At 33.6% G+C, this 18,718-nt stretch overlaps 1 protein-coding gene across 1 annotated transcript; it reads right to left on the bottom strand.

Moving 5' to 3' along the window:
- Positions 1 to 2,270: 2,270 nt before the first annotated feature.
- LOC123653807 (titin) lies at positions 2,271 to 16,687 on the bottom strand. The gene is made up of 6 exons (XM_045589787.1): positions 16,621 to 16,687; positions 13,228 to 13,269; positions 12,669 to 12,875; positions 12,270 to 12,542; positions 3,987 to 12,186; positions 2,271 to 3,716 (listed from the first exon to the last, which is right to left on the bottom strand). Exons 1-6 carry the CDS (start codon positions 16,685 to 16,687, stop codon positions 3,611 to 3,613), a joined length of 8,895 nt encoding a protein of 2,964 aa, XP_045445743.1. The 3' UTR covers positions 2,271 to 3,610.
- Between the last annotated feature and the right edge of the window lie 2,031 nt (positions 16,688 to 18,718).

Genomic DNA, 18,718 nt, shown 5'->3' with positions numbered 1-18,718 from the left:
GTAATTTAATTAGTAGCAGTATGTATAGTAAAAAAAAACACAATTCTAATAATCTCCTTTTATGGAGTATTTGTACATCAATGAGGAGAATGTTTCTTATACTCTTGAAGGTACAAAAGTCATTATATTCCTCGGCTCCGCCTTATGCCTCGACGCGTAAGAGCTGGGAAGACTACGTTATGTTTCTCAAAGACACACGAGGCGAAGAAAATAATGTTGTAGTCTATTGGTTTAAATTAATTGCTTACTTTTAGCCCAATACTATTCACATAAAAGTTTAAATTTCGTAGAAGTGATCAGCTGTAAACATTGTTATGTCAAGACGATTGTCAGCTTAGTAGTTTTTGACTTGTATCTTTGTTATGTTATTTTTTAAATCAAAAATATTGACTTGACAAATATGATTTGAAAAACAAAATGTACTAAGGTATGTATTGTGTGTTTAAATAAATATAAGTAATAGAACATTTGGAACTTAGATGGTCACTACCATAAGATAGCAGTTATCGTAAATGTGGGTTAATTGTAGTAAAAACTATGACAAAGTTGGTGAATAAAATAAGAATATAAATAGAAAATGAAATACTACACTCACTCGCAGTTTAATCAACGTTATGACATAATTATATTCCCACAGTTCCTATGAGAAGTTAATTACAGTCAACATCAGATCAGTGATTTAAAACTTAAAACATAAAATAAAATAACGAAACGAACATTTCCCGTTTATAATATTATTAGATATTCCTTTAAAAATATTTTAAATAAAAAGGTAAAGCTATAGAACTAGAAGTTAAGCTTAGTATAAGTGGAACGTATAACGCCATCTTTCAGAATATGTCTGTAACACTACCATATATGATTGCTTAGTAAAGGGAGCTTTAGAGTATCGTAGAGCTTTATTGAATTGAAGACAGAGGGAATTATGGTCGGTGTAATTTATATTCAACCAACAAAAAAGGAGGAGGTTCATCCCGACTATTTTTTTTTATGGTCTTACCTCATGCCTTTTTATTCGGTATACCGATTTTGATGATTCTTTTTTTATTTGAAAGATGTTATTGTCTTGTTGTTTATTTAATTTTGAGCGAGATTAAATTTGAACGAGATCTAATAAGTAGTTTTTGAGTTATTCCTAATAATTTTTATATAGTTCTGTACTTTTCGATGTAAACTCAATAGTTGTTTTTTTTTTTATAGGTTGAGAGCAAACACAATTATTTCATTACAATTTTGCAAAAGACGAAAATTGACGTCAGCCAGAATTTAAAATATTTTTATACAAATAAATATTTATAACTTATAGGCAGTCAAAGCCAAAATTTTATTATTGTTTTCTATTGATTTGTTATTTATTTTTAGTAGTTCTCAAAAATGAATATGACGACATACACGATTTATTAAACTCAAAAAAATAATTTTATTTATACTTATATATATTTTTGAGCGTGTGTTTGAAAGTACAAATTTAATAAAAAAGAACGTACTTTAATTTTAATATGACTGTAAAGTTCCGTAGCAAATGGGTAGCTTATACCTTACAATATAAGATAGAATTTGTAAGTTTGAGGTAAAAGTATAATCAGTTGACGTAAGTGTATTCCTATTTTGCTGTAGTAAAACTTTATAAGATGACTTTTATTGCAAGATATGGTACTTTACTTCTAGCTATTCTATCTATAATATGGATACAGAGTGGTCAAACAAGCTGGCGAGAACTGAATATCCATGACGTCAAATTCCACAGCAACCTAGTACCGCCCTTTTTATTTGGCATGCTCTTAAAATGTAAGGATGTCACTGTTGTCTTACAGTAAGCCAAAGAGGCTGGTAAACACGAAATGCTAGACTACACTATCCACATCTCTGGCTGATATAATTTATTCTAGTTTGTTAATAATACTTGATTTGTTTAATACTTGCGGATTTTTGCCACAGAAATTAAATACATAAAATTAACCGTAGAGCTGGCTTTGTCGACCTAAGACGCTGCTGCCCGTCTTCGGCCTGTGTATTTCAAAGCCAGCAGTTGGATGGTTATCCCACCATCGGTCGGGTTTATTTATTTATTTATTTATTAAGGGTTTATAAGTTCCAAGGTGGTAGTTGAACTGTGTTATCCCTTAGTCGCCTCTTACTACACCCACGGGAAGAGAGGGGGTGGCTAAATTCTTACTACCATAACCACACAGCAACAGCAGGATAGTCGCATTCAATTGTATGGAAGTTTAAAAAAATTATAAAATAGGTTAGGAAATAGAAAGAATAGATTTGATTTGAAATATTTTATTTAAAACTCGTTTGCGTAAGTTGTACAGACAGCTAGTTCCTAGCTATGTATGAATGTTCGGTAAAAGACAATGAAATCGAACAAAATAATATATGCGAGTAATTGACATTTCGTATTGAACTGCAATTAACTTTCAATAGTTTTAAAAACAGTACAATTATCACCAGTTTAAACAAATATGTATCACTATTGCTATAACTTTAAATAAATAAGGAGATATAACTACAACCTCATTGTACAGAAAAAGGTCGGTACGAATTAATGCAAGTGATTATTACGCTTGTAGTAATAACATTTACAATAGTCTATAAACTTTCGTACACACCTCGATCTGCGAATTAATTAATAATATACTACCAGCACTTTATATATCAAAAGTTATAAAAGATTCTACAATATGCTTTATCGTTTAGTTACAGTGTAAAGTTTTTTCTAAAACGTTTTATCTGGCTACTATTATTAGAGAAGTGCTAGTATAAAACTCACAGATTAGAGAAAACAAGAGATATGTCATTTTCTCTAAGGTGCGAATATGGGAAAAGTGACGGCCAAGGCTTCATTGAAAATCGATACATCGACTGAAACTTTTCTACGTCATCAAAACGGCCTTTTTACTCCTAAATAATAAAAAAAGTAGTCACTGGTCTCGAAACATGGCTTAAGTACTATACATCTAAAGTATATAAATTATTACAAATTAAGTAAGGCATTTACAACATCTGGAATCCTTAAATTACTTCATATTTACACGATACTAGATCATTTGTGTAACATCGTGTAAAATAAAGATTTGACTAAACTTATATGGGTAAAAATTTTGTTTAAATATGTAAAATGGTCAAGATTTCGGCGATCTAATTTGACCCTTGAAGCTTCATGTACTGTTATAATTTGGCACAGCTTCCTGAGGTCAGCACATTTATAAATATTTTAAATTTAGAACATCTTTATAAGAGCATAGTCGTTTCAACTTAGCGCTATCGTTTGGCACTGACTTTTTTTAAAATATTAATAACAAACATTATTACATCTCAAAATTCAAAAAGAGATTTGGAAAATTATTATATATTATATTTTAATCACAGTCATATAAGACTTATTGTAGATTATTGGTTGTGCGTGCCACGACAATCAAAAAGATAAATTGTAATAAAATAATATCGATTACTACATATGACACGAAATCTTAATCTAATTCATCGCGAAATTTGAGCATTATTCTTGTGCATAAAATAATACATGATAACTGCTATCACAAAGATGTTAATTTCTTGTGATGTGTTATGTACTTCATGCAACTGCAGACACCGCTAAGGTATTTCACCTTCGTCTTTTGGCTGAAACAGCGGCTGCAATCATTTGTCTTAACATCGGTTCCGGCGTGCAAGCTTTGGGATCACATTTCATTTGACCATCACCGCCACATCTGCAATAATTACATAAAAATGTTTATATTAACCAATAATTCCCTAATTAATATTATAAATATCGATTAGGTTTGTTAGTTACGCTTTCACGCAAAAACTGCTTAACCGATCATTATGCAACTTTCATGTCGCATATTCTTGGAGGTATTAGAAGTAACGTAGGATACTTTAATAAAAAAAAAAATAATACGAACGAAGCGGCGGGTAACCGCTTGTATAAAATAAAATAAAAAGATATGCCCAATATTAATTTTGCATTCGATACTTACGTGCAGTGTAAGCACGGTCCAGACGAAGCTCTAACAACTTCTCCAACTTTGTACGTGTGCCCCTTAATTTGACATCCTCTTCGTTGAGCTGCACCTTTGTACGCATGCGGCAAGAAATGTGGGGGTAAAGTTGTAGTTGTCGTAGTTGTAGTGGTAGTAACATTTAGAGTAGTTGCCATTGACACGGGACATTCGTAACGCGGACAGCAAAAACCTTGTATTGGCTCTTCATGACATCCATGAATAGGTGGAGGGCAACTTTGTTGTAAGCAGATAATATCACTTCTGAAACAGAAGCAAAAATCACAGGGATCGTCTCTTGGGATTTGTTGAGCTGAAACGTAAACTTTTCCTCCATAGCGACAAGTTCCTGGTCCAAATGCTTGATCCTCGTCAATATAATCTGGTTCTTGTCCATATCCTCCACTCGGAGGGAAATCTGGAGAGGGTAGTTCTTCATTATGTTCATCAATAAATTCAGGTTTTGGTACATCCGGTATGACAGGGCGTAAGGTCGTATCTACGGGCTTTTCTTGAGGTTTCGCTGGTGACGTCGCAGTTACTTCACTAATTTTACTAGTGGTTTCTTTTGGTGGCTCCGGTGTAAATATTTCTTCGAATGTTTCTGGTTTCTCAGAACTAACATGAATATCTTTTTCTGATGATATTTCAACGTCTGACAATGTTGAAGACGGTGTTTGGTGTATTTCAATTGATTCTGTTGAATAGTCTTGAAGTGTGGTTTCTTTGACTATTTGTGGAGTCGTTGAACTTATTACTTTATCGTCGTATTTCGTACTGTCTTTTTCTATTTCTACTGGCTCATAAACAGATGTCTGTATAGGTATTTTTTCTGTAATATTTGATATTTCCGTTTCAGACTTGGGTGGAATAACACTAGTAGTTTCGTCAACTTGTTCTTGAAGCTGAGTCACAGATTGTTCTTTAACTTCAATTGTCGCAGCTGTCGTTTTAGAATCCTCAGGTGGATATTCATCTTTGTGGGTACTCAAATCTTCTAGTATTTGGTCTCCACGTTCTGGTTGCTGTGGTTCGTGTGTTTCATAAAGCACTGTTGTAGCAATATCTTCTAATGAAGATTTAGTAGTAATTTCATCAGCAACAGGATGTGTATGTTCTTCAAGTTCGACTAAGAATTGTGTAGTTTCACTGAATTTATCATGTGAGTCTGTGGTTTTTCTATTGTCTTCTGTTACATAAGATTCTTCGTTCTTTCCAGTAGATACAGGAAGTTCAGTAGCAATGTTTATATGTGGTGGAAGAGTTTGAACACTCTCAGTAGTTAATTTGTCTAATTCATTCTGACTTTCTTGTTTTTCTGTTTGCACTTTAATCGAATATTCTGTGCTGTATATATGCGACTGCTCTGTTTCTTCCTTTTCAATTATAGTCGGTTTTGTTGATTCAATATTTATTCCTATGTCTTCAGTTACGGATGTTGTGACATTTTTATTACCTAAATGTGTTTGGAAATCTTCCTTTGTTGTAAATTCTTGAATATCTTCAGGTTCTTTCGTAGTCACCTTTTCATCGTATGTTGAACTTTGTTCTGAGTCTTTGTCACTTATATTTGATGGTACAGTACTGCTTTCTTTCTCTTCTGCGATAGTTGCATAATGTAATTCTGTAGTCTCTGTCCCCTTTGCATGAGACTCGGTAACTGACACTATTTGTTCATCTGTTGCAATTTTTATGGGTTCAGTTGTCACAATGGAAACAGGGACTTCAGTACTTTGTTTTTGATTATCTTCATATTCTTTTGATTCTGTTACGGTAGGAAGTTTACCGGTGGACATATGATCAAATTGTGTGTATTTTACTATATCAATTTCATTTCTTTCCGTTTCAGATTCTTTAATAATAACAGCTTCAGTAGTAAACATATCAAAAGATACTGGAGATTTCTCTACATCTGTTATAATTTCATGTTGTGTTTCGGAACTTATTGTTGTAGATTTCAATTCAGTTGTATCTTTATCATCTAATAATAATCCAGTTGTGTGGTACTCAGGAGACTGTGAAGTCACTTGTTCAAAGTTTGGTGCTAGTGTCACCTTTTCGTCTTCTACATTAATTACTCCTTCTATTACTGTAGATGTAAGCGTATCTTCTGCGCTATGTAATTCTGGCCGGGTGGGCTGCTCTTCGCTCACTGATTCAGTCTTATCTGCTTGCTTTTCTGTTACTGTTGCTTGTTGAGGTATTTTTATGTCTAAAGATGATGTTGTTTGCTGTTCTTGTAAATATGCAGTAGACAAATAGTCTGGACTCTCCGTTATTTTAATTTTATCTGTGCTGGATTCTTGTTTTTGAGTAATTTCATCTTTAGACTTTTCCGTCTGTGATTCATTAATGTGTGAGTCTGGTACTGTCTGTTCACCCTCTACTTCTACATTTGTATCGTCAAATACTTGGGTGGTCGATTCAATACTAATTTCGTTATTTTCAGGCAATTCGATTTCTGTTATTTGTTTTATATCGGTAACATCTGATACCGGTGTTGTTGTTTCTTTTTCTTCGTCAGATATTACATAAACAGGTGTTGTTGATGCCTGGTTGTTATCAACTGATTCAGGTAGTTTATTAATATTTTCATCTTTTGTATCTTTTTGTACAGAATCTGAACTGTTATCTAAAGATTGTGGGAACTCAGTTACTGTTTCTTTTTCTTTGTCAAATAATGCACTGTCTGTAACACCAGATTCTTCAGACTTAGTCCACAATTCAGATTGTGTTGTACCAATGTAGTTAGGTGCAAGAGTTTCTAAAGTATCTTTAACTTTCGTTTTTTCTGTCGATATGTCCTGCAAAGTCTGTAAAGAAACTTCTTCTGTTATTCCATCTATAGGAGAATATTCATTAGTTTGTTGTGGTAAGGATTCTTTGTCGGAAATAGATTTTTCTGTAGTCTTATAATCATCCACGTCAATCAATAAACCACTAGTTGGTTTTACGGTTTTATCTTCTTCAACATGATTGTAACTTTCCGTAATATGTAACTGAGGTTTGGTTTCTTTTTCATCAACAGAAATAAAGCTGGCTGTTGTTTTTTCTATGTTATCTGAAGTCAATTCAGACTCTGTAAGCACCGCTGGCTGTTTATCTACATTTTCTTCTACATGTGGAATTACAGTTGTTACTTTATCCATCTCTTCATGGGGTAAACTTGCCACACTTGATTCATCATTTTTATGCTTAGAAAGCTCTGTTGATGAATCCAAATGTGATTGAGACTCTCCCATCATTTCTGTATCAATGGTTTGAGATTCAGTTGCATAGCTTTCTGTAATACCGTCACCTTTACTTATAGCGTCGAAAGGCAGTGTTACATAAGTTTCATCAGGTTTTTCAGGCAACAGTTCCGTAACCGTGTTCATTTTAGTAACATCAGTTTCAAAAGTTGATTCTTTTTCAACTTCAGTCGATGGTTCTTCAGGTTTTTCATCATTTTGTGATGGAGACTTCGTATGACTTTCAATAACTTGTACATGATCCTGAGTAATTGTAGTTGCTTCTGGCATCACTATAATGTCTTGTATTGTCGTTTGCTTAACAGATTCTAAATCTTTCTCAGCAATGTCGGGACTCTCACTACTTGTTGGTTGGATAGTATTTTGTCTTCTAGTATTCTCGTCTACAAATTCCTGTGGTGGAGTAGATTCTGTTATAATATCTTCCAATTTTTCCGTAATCTGTTGATAAACCTCCGTTGGTGGTACTTCCTCTGCTTTTAATGTTGCATGAATAACATCAACTGAAGAATCTAATTCTTTTTCAGTTACAGACTTATCAGGCTCATCTGTGTGAGCATCTTGGACTTTGTTAACCTTCATTGTTTCTGTTGATACTGTAAACGAGGTTGGTAATTCTGTGCTGCTATCTATAGGTATTGTCTGATCCTTATTGCTTATTTCTTCATAGGTATGTAGTTCTTGTTCGTGTTCTGTAGAAAATTCATTATAAATGTTCTGTTTTTCAGTACTTTCAAATTCAACTATTTGAGTTGTTAATTTTTCTGTTACAGGCTCTTCAATTTTCTTTTCTATTATAGGAGTTGATGATATTTCATCTACTTTTTCATGTGGTTGTTGTGATGTTTCTGCATAAACTTCTTCTGATTTCGTTACAAACTGCCCAAACTCGCCTGAAGTAGACTCGGTCTTAGTTTGTAGAATATTAGAACTTTCTGTGACAGTTATATTTTCTGTAATCGACTCTTCTGTTACTTCTGATTTATGATCTTCTTGAGTAACGCTACTTGGTTGCATAGATGGTTCTAACGTTGCTTCTTCAACTTTTGGAGTAATATATTCAGAAGATTCAGTATATACCTCGTGCTTATCTGTTACAATTTCTGTTATATCTTTAGTAACTTGATCTAATTTTGTCTGTGACGATTGTGGAAGCTCAGTTGGAACAATATTAGGTTCAATAGTAACACCCAATTTATCGGTAGTAGCTTCATTAACTTCTGTAACAGGTGATTCTGGAGTTACTTCGATCGCCATATCTACAGTATTTTTCTCTGTAATTATGTCATGTGTCTCATCTAACTGAGATGTTTCAGTTTTGTCTTTTTCTGTATGTGTTTCTACAAATTGCTCATGCGGTTCAATTGTAACTTGAGGCAACTTATTCGTTTCAGTAGCCTTTTCATAATCTGTTGAGATCTTCTCTGTTTGCGTATCTACATTGTCGAGAGTAATTGGTATCTCAGTCTTTTCTTTCTCTATTTTATACATTTCTGTAACATCTTTAATTGTCGTGAGTTTTTCACTTGTACCAGTAGCTTCAGTAGTACTTAGTTTTTCGTTTTGATTTAATTCTGGAATGCCAGTATAAGTTTCTTCCTTTTCTTTACCTAGCTGAGAAACCGTTCCATACTTTTCATCATGTTTTGTACTATGTACGTATGAATCTGTAGTTTCTTCAAGAATTTCAGTCGTAACATACATTTTGTCTACTTGATCTTGAGCTTCTGTTTTCGCCGGTCCGGCTACCTCTTTATCGGTTGCTGTTTCGTCTGCTAGTGTTACTTTATCAGCCTCTTGTGGTGCTAAAGATTCAGTTACATGTTCAATTTTCGTGTGATCTGTTATTTTTGTTATATCATATTTTTGGGAAGTGATCTGAATCATTGGTGATTCTGTTAATTCACCATTAGCTGCTGCGTCCGTTACATCTGAAACTTCATTTGATATTGTAGTTAGTTTTTCTGAAGGTTCTATACTAACTTCTTTAGTTACTTCTGGTATGATTTCACCAGTTTTGGTAGTTTTTTCTGAAATTTCAGTAATTGTATCCATTGGGCTTTGTGTCACGTCTATTTGAACAATATCGTTAGAATTTTTTTCTGTCGTCGAATCTGTAGATTCTTCTGAAGTTAGTAAAGGTATTTTGCAGTTTGATTCTGAACAATCAGTAGGTACATTCACTTCTGCTTCCATACTTTCTTGTCTTTTACAGTTTTCGTCTTTACATTCATCCTGCTGGGAAATTTCTGGTGTTTTACAATCGTTATTCTCATCACAAATCGCAGATGGTCCCTTGTCTGATTCAGGTATTTTATGAGAGTCTTCACTAGGACCTTGTTCATTAATATTGTATTCAGTAGTTTCTTCTGTAGGTGGCGAAAGTGGTATATCGTGTTTTTTGCATTCTGGTTCTGTACAATCTGAAGACATATTCATTTCTGATTCCGCACTTTCTTGTTTTTTGCAGCTTTCATCTTTACATTCATCATGCTGGGAAATTTCTGGTGTTTTGCAATCGTTATTCTCATCACAAATCACAGATGGTCCTTTGTCTGAGTCAGGTATTTTATGAGAGTCTTCACTAGGAACTTTTTCATTAATTTTTTGTTCTGTAGCTTCTTCTGTAGATGTTGAAAGTGGCACATTGTGTATTTTGCATTCTGGCTCTGTACAATCTGAAGGTAGATTCACTTCAGCTTCCGTACTTTCTGGTGTTTTACAGTCGTTATTATCATCACAAATCACAGATGGTCCCTTGTCAGAGTCAGGTATTTTGTGAGAGTCTTTACTAGGAGCTGGTTCGTTAATATTTTGTTCTGTAGTTTCTTCTGTGGGTGTTGAAAGTGACACGTCGTGTGTTTTGCATTCTGGTTCTGTACAATCTGAAGGTAGATTCACTTCAGTTTCCGTACTTTCTAATGTTTTACAATCGTTATTCTCGTCACAAACCACAGATGGTCCCTTGTCTGAGTCGGGTATTTTGTGAGAGTCTTCACTAGGAGCTGGTTCATTAATTTTTTGTTTTGTAGTTTCTTCTATTGGTGGTGAAAGTGGCATATCGTGCTTTTTGCACTCTGGCTCTGTACAATCTGAAGGTATATTCACTTCAGTTTTCATACTATCTTGCTTTTTACAGCTTTCGTCCTTACATTCACCATCATGGGTAATTTCTGGCGTTTTACAATTGTTATTTTCGTCACAAATTACAGATGGTTTCTTTTCTGAGTCGGGTATTTTATGAGAATCTTGACTGGAAACTGGTTCATTTATGCAATTTTCACTTTCACAAGCAACTACCGGCAATATTTGACATTTGCCATCGGCACAATCTTGATTCAAAGGTTTTTGTGTTTCATCAGCACAACCGTTCATACCACAGTCACTTTTATCTTCTTTTAAGATACAATCTTGACCGTTGCAGTCACTTTCAGAAATTGGTTTTGGGCTTTCTGTTCCAGACATTTGGTTATGAGATTCTGGAGGAATCGTTTCCTTCGCACTGCAAACGTATGTAGGACAGCAAGCATTGGGAGAATCGTAAATAGGCTGACAGTCATTCATATTTTCTACATATTCTGGAGGTGAACTACAAATTATTGGATCACACTTTATTATACTACTTACACACTTACAACTTGTGTGGCAATTATTGCTTGTAGGTACTGTTGTATTATTTTTATATGTAATTCCATTTAGTAGGCAATCTCCTTCTCCGGGAATTCTGCCTGGTGATGATACTATTGGAATGTCTTCGTCAATTTCATTAATATCTGGGTTAATAGACGTTGTTTCAAGTATTTCTGTTTTGTCCTCAGCCATTGTAGTTAGTCCAGTCAATAATTGCTTCTCAGTAGTTACTAAGACTCCATCTACAGTTTTACTTGATTCAGTAGAGCTAGATAGTGAAAGATTATCAGTAGTAGCTTCCTTTTCTTGGATGACTGCAACCACTTCAGGTGTAGACTTATCTGGAACAGTTGTACTTTGTTGCTGAGGCTGTGAAATATCTTCTATGCTAACGTTATCTAAAAGTTCATCTTTGAATGTAGTTTCTTCAACTAAATCAACCATAGTAGTGGGTAATTTTTCGGTTTCTTTAATGGTTAACATTTCATCTGATACAATACCGTTATCATCCTTTTTAAACAGTGATTCAGTTGTGATGTACTCATCTTCTTTCGAAATTAGTTCATTTTCAGCTTTATTTTGATCAGTACCAGTACCGATAGATGTAAGTTCCAAATTTGTTTCTGTGGATTGGGAAATTGTTTCTGGTATTGTGTCTGGTATGATATCAGGGATTGTATTTTGATCTTTGTCGGGTTCAGTTATATGACTTATCTGATCCTTCTCAGTCGTTGATAATAATGTTTCATCGATAATATCTGGTTGAATTTTCTCTGTCATAACGTCCTCTATAATCATAACTGGAGCATCTGTTACATAATCTTCTCCACTACCTTCAATATCAGTTTCAAATGTACCTTTTTCTGTAAATGGTTCATCTGGTTCATTCCTATATCCACTTCCTTCGACTCCAACTCTTCTTGGAGGTTGAGTAGACTGTTCCTGTTTAATTTCCGTCGTTAATTCAGTAACGTGATCATCAGCTTCACATATGTAGGTATCTGGACAACACTGACCATGACGTGGAGGTAGAGATGTACAATTTTTGCCTTCATTTTCCATAGGCATTCCACACTCCTGTACTACACAAACAATGTCTCCTTTCATACAGTAACAGTGTTCACAAGCTTTTTCTGTTTTTATTAAAGTTCCGTCTGGGAACACTTGGTTATCATGAATACAATCTTGGGTTAACTGCGTTACAGGCATTACAGTTGTAGTTGTAAGTAAGAATCCTGGTGTCGGGCGTACAGTCGTGGTCATATCGTCCAATAGAAGGGTTTCGTCTTCTTCGTGATCTAAAAATATAAAGATGTATTAGCAATAAGATTTATTCATGTCAGAATAATTAATATTTTTTTGAATGAAAAAAAATCCTTACCACAAGAATACCGTACTGGACAACACACATCCTTATGATATATAGGAGTACAGCCATCCACATGTAACGTACATTCTTGCATTACACATGTTGTCATATTACGAATACAGTAACAGTGTTCACACGGTTTGTTTGGAGTAGACGGAACTTTAGAACCTTCAGAAAAATATTTTCCATTTATACTGCAACCGTATTTGTCAAGTTTGCCAACTCCAGTTGTTCCATATTCAGCAGGTGATGATGTCGATGTGGACGTGAGCAGGTCAACTGGAACTAATAACGAATAAAAATTATTTTGTGACATTAAATTTTAATAATTCATCTTTTTTCTCTCATTTTTTTAATAAATCACAACTTAAGTTATTCTTGTGTTTTTATTTCTAAAATAATCGATCTTACCGTCAGGGCAAGTAACGATAGGACAGCACTGGTCGGCTCGCTTCTCCACTGTACAATCCTGACCAATCGCCTTCGTGAACGGGCAAACTCTCAAGTAACACATGAGCATCCGTTTATGACACGTGCAGTTAAGACAGGGTTCGTTCGTCATAATTCGATCACCTTCTCCGTAATGCTGAAAATTGTAGTAGCATCCATCTGAGGGACCTGCAATTCGATTATAAGATTAAATTCAATAATGACTGTTTTCTGCGTTAAATCTATCTTAGAAAATCTAATCCAAAATAAATTTTAGGAAAATAACACCTAAAGATTTTTGTAAGGGATGCAAATAGTTTATAATAACCTTAGAATACTGTATTAGCCTCGCTATCATTAGACTAGTCTTTATATTAATACTAGTTGACATTAAATTATTGTAGTTTTTTTTCAATACGTTTTTTAAATATCGAACAAACCGCAAATAATATACATTATGTTAATAAAGTTGTAATATCATAGTTTTTTTTTATTTCGATTAAAGAATAACGGAATTATTATGAAATAAACATATTCTCACCATCCATTAACTCTAAGGCAGTCTGGTTGCTAGCGGTCGGTGCTGTAAATAAAAAAAAATATTTTTATTGCATCTATAGAAATACCAATATTTATAATTTTAATGAATAACTACTTGTAATAATATTTCATTTATTCTAATATTCAAACAAACAAAGCTAAATTTTTCACCATCAAAAAAAATAATACTAAAAAATTCAACATAAATAAATACAATCTAACATAAACTAGTGGTCGCCCAGAGGACGAAATTCGACCATAATTAAAAATTTAAGTTAAAGAAAACGAACGAAAAAATAATGAAAATTAAGAACCTTTTTTAAAGTTTTCAATGTGACTACAGACTTTGACAATAAAAAAAAGAGTATAATATGCGTGAGTGTGTCAAACACACGGTAGTGTGTGTAATGTTTTTTTTTTTATTAATTTAATATATTTTTGTGCATAATTAAAAAAAATATTAGCATCCTGCAGTCCTTCTCTATATAAACTATAAGTGTACGAAATTTCATAGTCCTCCGTCCACGCAATTTTCGTAAAAATGGGTACAAAGTTTTTGCTTCACGTATTTTACAACATTGCGTAATTTTACAAGCTACTGATGATAGTGCTAGCAAGAACAAGTCGTAATTAGAATATATTGAATGATATAAGTGTATTTTACTGCTACCTTTATGGGTTAAGTTATTAGGATCATTAAAACTAGACAAGATATTAGCCCCAAGTCTCTTGAAAGTTGCGATCGGTTATCGTCTTAAGTTGTTTTTACATATCTGTTTTACTATGCATAATTACTGCAAGCTAGCGGTGGGGCGACAAAGTTGTAATTAAAGTAACGGAGAACATCGTTAACGGCGGAACCGTAGCTTTGCGTTTCGATGCGAGGGCATAAGTCATACTGCCACAGGAGATTTTTAGTATGTAATCAATTTTTGGTTATGATGCAGCACGTTATGATGCCGTTATATACTTATTACAATGCTGCATTTATTGGAAATATATTTTATACAAATATAATTTTTATCCTTTTTCAAGAACTAAACATTTAAAAAGATGAATTTCGAACACTATTTCCTTGCTAAACAATTTTATTAAATTCACATTTCTAGTATTAGAAGAGAATAAGATTTATAATTATGTTGCAGAATTTGGTTACATTGAATTGTGAATTTTGTAACATTTTACAAGTCTATGTGACGAAATTCTAAAACTAAACAGAGAGAAGATTTAAATACGCAGCGTATTACAAACTTATGTAGATTGTAGTACACGCACTAAAAGCTCGTCCGCCTAAAGGTCATCGTAGTGTCGTTTGTTCGTGTTTTGTGGTTTCAAATGATATTCATCTATATTTTTCAGTTGTTGTAATAGGTATCAGTTATTTAATTGACTTGCGGTATACGCTTCAGCCTGTAATATTCTACTGCTAAACATAGCCCTCCTCCCAAATGTAGGAGAAGGATGGAGAGGAAGTGACCGTTGCACAATGCTGCATCATCACATCAGCCTTTCGCAAGTCCACTACTGGACACAGGCTTCCACGAGTTCACGCCAAAGATAGCGTGAACTCATGTGTTTTGCCCATAGTCACCACGCTGGGCAGGCGGGTTGGTGACCGCAGGACTAGCTTTTTCGCACCGAAGACGCTGCTGCCCGTCTTCGGCCTGTGTATTTCAAAGCCAGCAGTAGGATGGTTATCCCGCCATCGGTCGGCTTTTTAAGTTCCAAGATAGTAGTGGAACTGTGTTATCCCTTAGTCTTCTCTTTCGACACCCACGGGTTAAGAGGGGGTGGTTATATTCTTTAATGCCTTAACCACACAGCACCAATGCGGCATAATGGGTTTAAAAATGAATTTTTATATTACAAAATTTTTCTTATTAAAATATTTACATTTTTTAATTAATATTTAATCTTTATTTATTAATAGACACTATTTATATTTTAATACTAGCTCATAAACAAAATACACTTAATACATAGAAACAATTAAAAAGAAAACAATGATGAACCGTACCCTTTTCAAGATCATTAAATAAAAAGATTTTATCAAATGCAAATCGGCGGTTAAAAATGGCTTTACATGAACAAAAAACTACCTACTTATGCAAAATCGTGCGCTTAGCGACATGGTCGAAGCAATCGAAATGAGGAGGTAGCATGAATTTAAAATTTGCACTACATTAATATGGATTGTTGTTTCAATGAATGAATGTCGTCGTGGTCGCCATGCTTGATGAAGTTCACACGGGTAGACCTAAACATTGTAGGCCGCATTTGAATATACTTCCTATGTAAAACATAAATTCAGTAAGAATTCTTTGAACTAACCGTGCTGCGGATACTAAATCTTTGAGGACTAAAATAGTATTATCTAATGGTATGCTCGGGCGAACGTTACCTGCTTCCAAGCAAAACTTCCTGCTATCTAGACCAATTAGCTTATATTTTTTATCGACAAAACGTGACAGGAATTTATTATTATAATGAATGATTTATTATTAACATATAGTTTTTGTATTTAAAATCGTCTTACTCAAAACCGATTTACTTATTATTATTTTTTTAGTTTTATTATAATAACTATGTCATAAAAACTCATTTATACGATTCATAAAGAAAATCACTCGTCACACAATCGTAATAAAACGAGTCTGTATGACGGAACGTGATAATCACAGAAACTACACATGTATTTTAGCTTGTTTATTAAAAAATATTATGTAATTTAGTGAAAATATCTTTAAAATTATTCAAAGTTTTATAAAAAAAAATTGATTATTCAAAGTATTGAATACAACCTTAATGTTGCACGTTAAAAAGTAGAGGTGAATAAATAGCTAAACATATAAATTCTAAATATATTTAAGTAGCGCCTGGAGTAGCAGTAGTGCGGGCGACGTCGGCGCAAGCGGCTACAGGTATCGCGCACGAACATCTCAAGAATAGCTAGACCTATTCTAGGTCACGAGACAATACAACGGTTCTACCTGTTCTCCTGTGAATTTAATGTTTTTTGATAATTGAAATAAATGTTAATCTAAAATAAAACCTTATATATTTTTTACTATTTGTAGATCAATTATCATGGGTGTGGTGCTTATGGGTACCATTATTAAATAATTATGTCCTGCTTTTTCTATTTTACTAAATTCGTATAAAAGGATAAATCAAACGTAAAACAATATATGTCGATACTATTAAAATTACAAATTTCCAAATCTGTTTTTACAAAATTAAGACACATCAACATATACTGCACTACATGTTTTTATGTTACAGTCAAATTTTCTAATGTTTCTTATATATAATAACTAATATTAACTAATCAGTAGTTATCTTCAAATAAAATAAACAATATTGTTTATTGTATGTTTATGGAGGTATGACGAACCTGCTGAAGAGCACGCGATGCACGCGGCCAGCGCGAGCAGCGCTGCCGCCGCGCGCTTCCGATCCATCTGCCGCCACCCGTCTGCGACAAGCAAAACAATATTAGCTAAATGAAAATAATCACAAAAATACACATTCAATAACATACAATATATTTTTATAAATGTTTCAAATAACAAAAAACTTTTTTGTCAACAAAAGATTTTGATACATATTTCATTTTATATTCGTTTCTGTCCTATGAGAGTAACGATAACTTATCCGTAACGTAAAACGATTCCAAAGTTAGAGACACATTTTTTATTTATTAAGAAAAGACACTGAAGTGTCGATATATTGTTGTTCCGTTATATTTATAGCTTTTTATTCAAATAGAATAGTCAGTTACGAGGCTTTAAATTGAGATTATGGTTATTACAAATCACAATTTAAAGTTCAAGAACCACCATCGACCCCACCCGATCAGTAAATTTTGAATCTTAAATTTAATGAATTCTTCGGAAAAATATGTATAGAAATATTGTGTTCCATAATATTTATAGCGTTGTCAATAACACTACGTATATCTACTTGTTACACGACGTTTTTTATTACTCGTAACGATTATACCAAGCTAATTAAAATAATATAAAATGCAATATTTCATTATCAAATATTTAATGGCATCGTTCAAGTTAATTATGAAGTAATAAAATCCACTTAGTGTGAACGAGTACGAATATTATAAAGTTCAGATCGTATACGCAAGAAGCCCAGTCCGCTGCGCAGTGAGCCTATTAAGCTCTCTTAAGCTACGAAAACAAAATGTTTTGCGAAAAATTTATGAGGGTGATTTTTTTGTTTAAATGAGAGGCTTAGAACATTATACAGACTCTCTAAGAATACTCTAGAAATCGTAAAGTGTTCTTCGTTGGCAGTACTTATGTTTAGATGTAATAAATAGAGGTGAGGTGGGAGGTAGGGGCGACACACGAGCGGGAATATGTGTCGTGGAACAACGTTTCGAGTGGAGGGAGCGAGGGTCGCCGTGACGCGTGTGTGCACCCCGATGCACACATTTCTATAAATAAGATGTTTTTATAATGACCGGATACACGCATTAATCTTTATTGTGGATGCATTCATTTCATCTTATTTTCAGACATTAAGTTGACACGGACGTCCTAAACAAAGAAGTGATACTGAGAATATATTGCAATGACTAATAATATTACGTTTTTACAAAGAAATAATCTGGAAAATAAAAAGGATACATGTATAAATTTACTATATATAAAAAATAACACAAACATAATTTGCATAATAGAGTTCATTGATTAATAAGCTTTTAGTTCTTTATGAATTTTTTAATCGAAAATCAACATGATATACGAATTACCGAAGTTGTAATTAAGTATAACGAACATAGCTTTATTGTCAAATCAAAATAATTATTATTTATACGGTGTACAGAGGTACAAATTTTACATTATTTTTATTGCATGTCTTTAAAAGTTAGGGAAAATTGGGTTTTAAAAAGACTTGATCGATGTCGACTAAACTTTGCCACTCTAAGTTTAATACATTACTGAATAACGAAAACATGTTACAATACTACATAAGTGAACTGTAATAATTAAAAAAAAAAGATAGAGGACGAATGACCTATTCAACTTACGCGTTGTTACCGATTATGGCAATAGAAATAGCAGTACAGCTATACATTCTTACTTCTATAGGAAATAATTTCTTAGAATTTTCCTACGAGAGCAAGACAATAAAGATGGGAGCTTATAGAATCATAAAGGTATGATAAGTATTACGAATGCATGTTATAGCCAGTTGTGCAGTTACTCTCCAAGCAGCCAACTTGTATTTATGGCTCGTACTTTAAGAGTCAATAACTATAGGGCAAAATTATTGTTACTCCAGCTCCGTTGCCATACCCGAGAGTTACCGTGGGAATGCATCAACTCGTCCGTAGTTCTGCGTGCATGTATACAGGTATATGTATGTTTTCATATCCTACCCGCGCTACGACAACTGTAAGTATTCTTTACATATTGCTTACAGTGCCTTTTACCTTTTAAAAAAATTCTCGCCTTAGATTTAGAACAAAG

Source organism: Melitaea cinxia, chromosome 5, assembly GCF_905220565.1.
Source record: "Melitaea cinxia chromosome 5, ilMelCinx1.1, whole genome shotgun sequence".
Lineage (NCBI taxonomy): Eukaryota > Metazoa > Arthropoda > Insecta > Lepidoptera > Nymphalidae > Melitaea > Melitaea cinxia.
The sequence above is the reverse complement of the archived record's forward strand: the minus strand, read 5'-3'. Positions and strand labels throughout refer to the sequence as shown.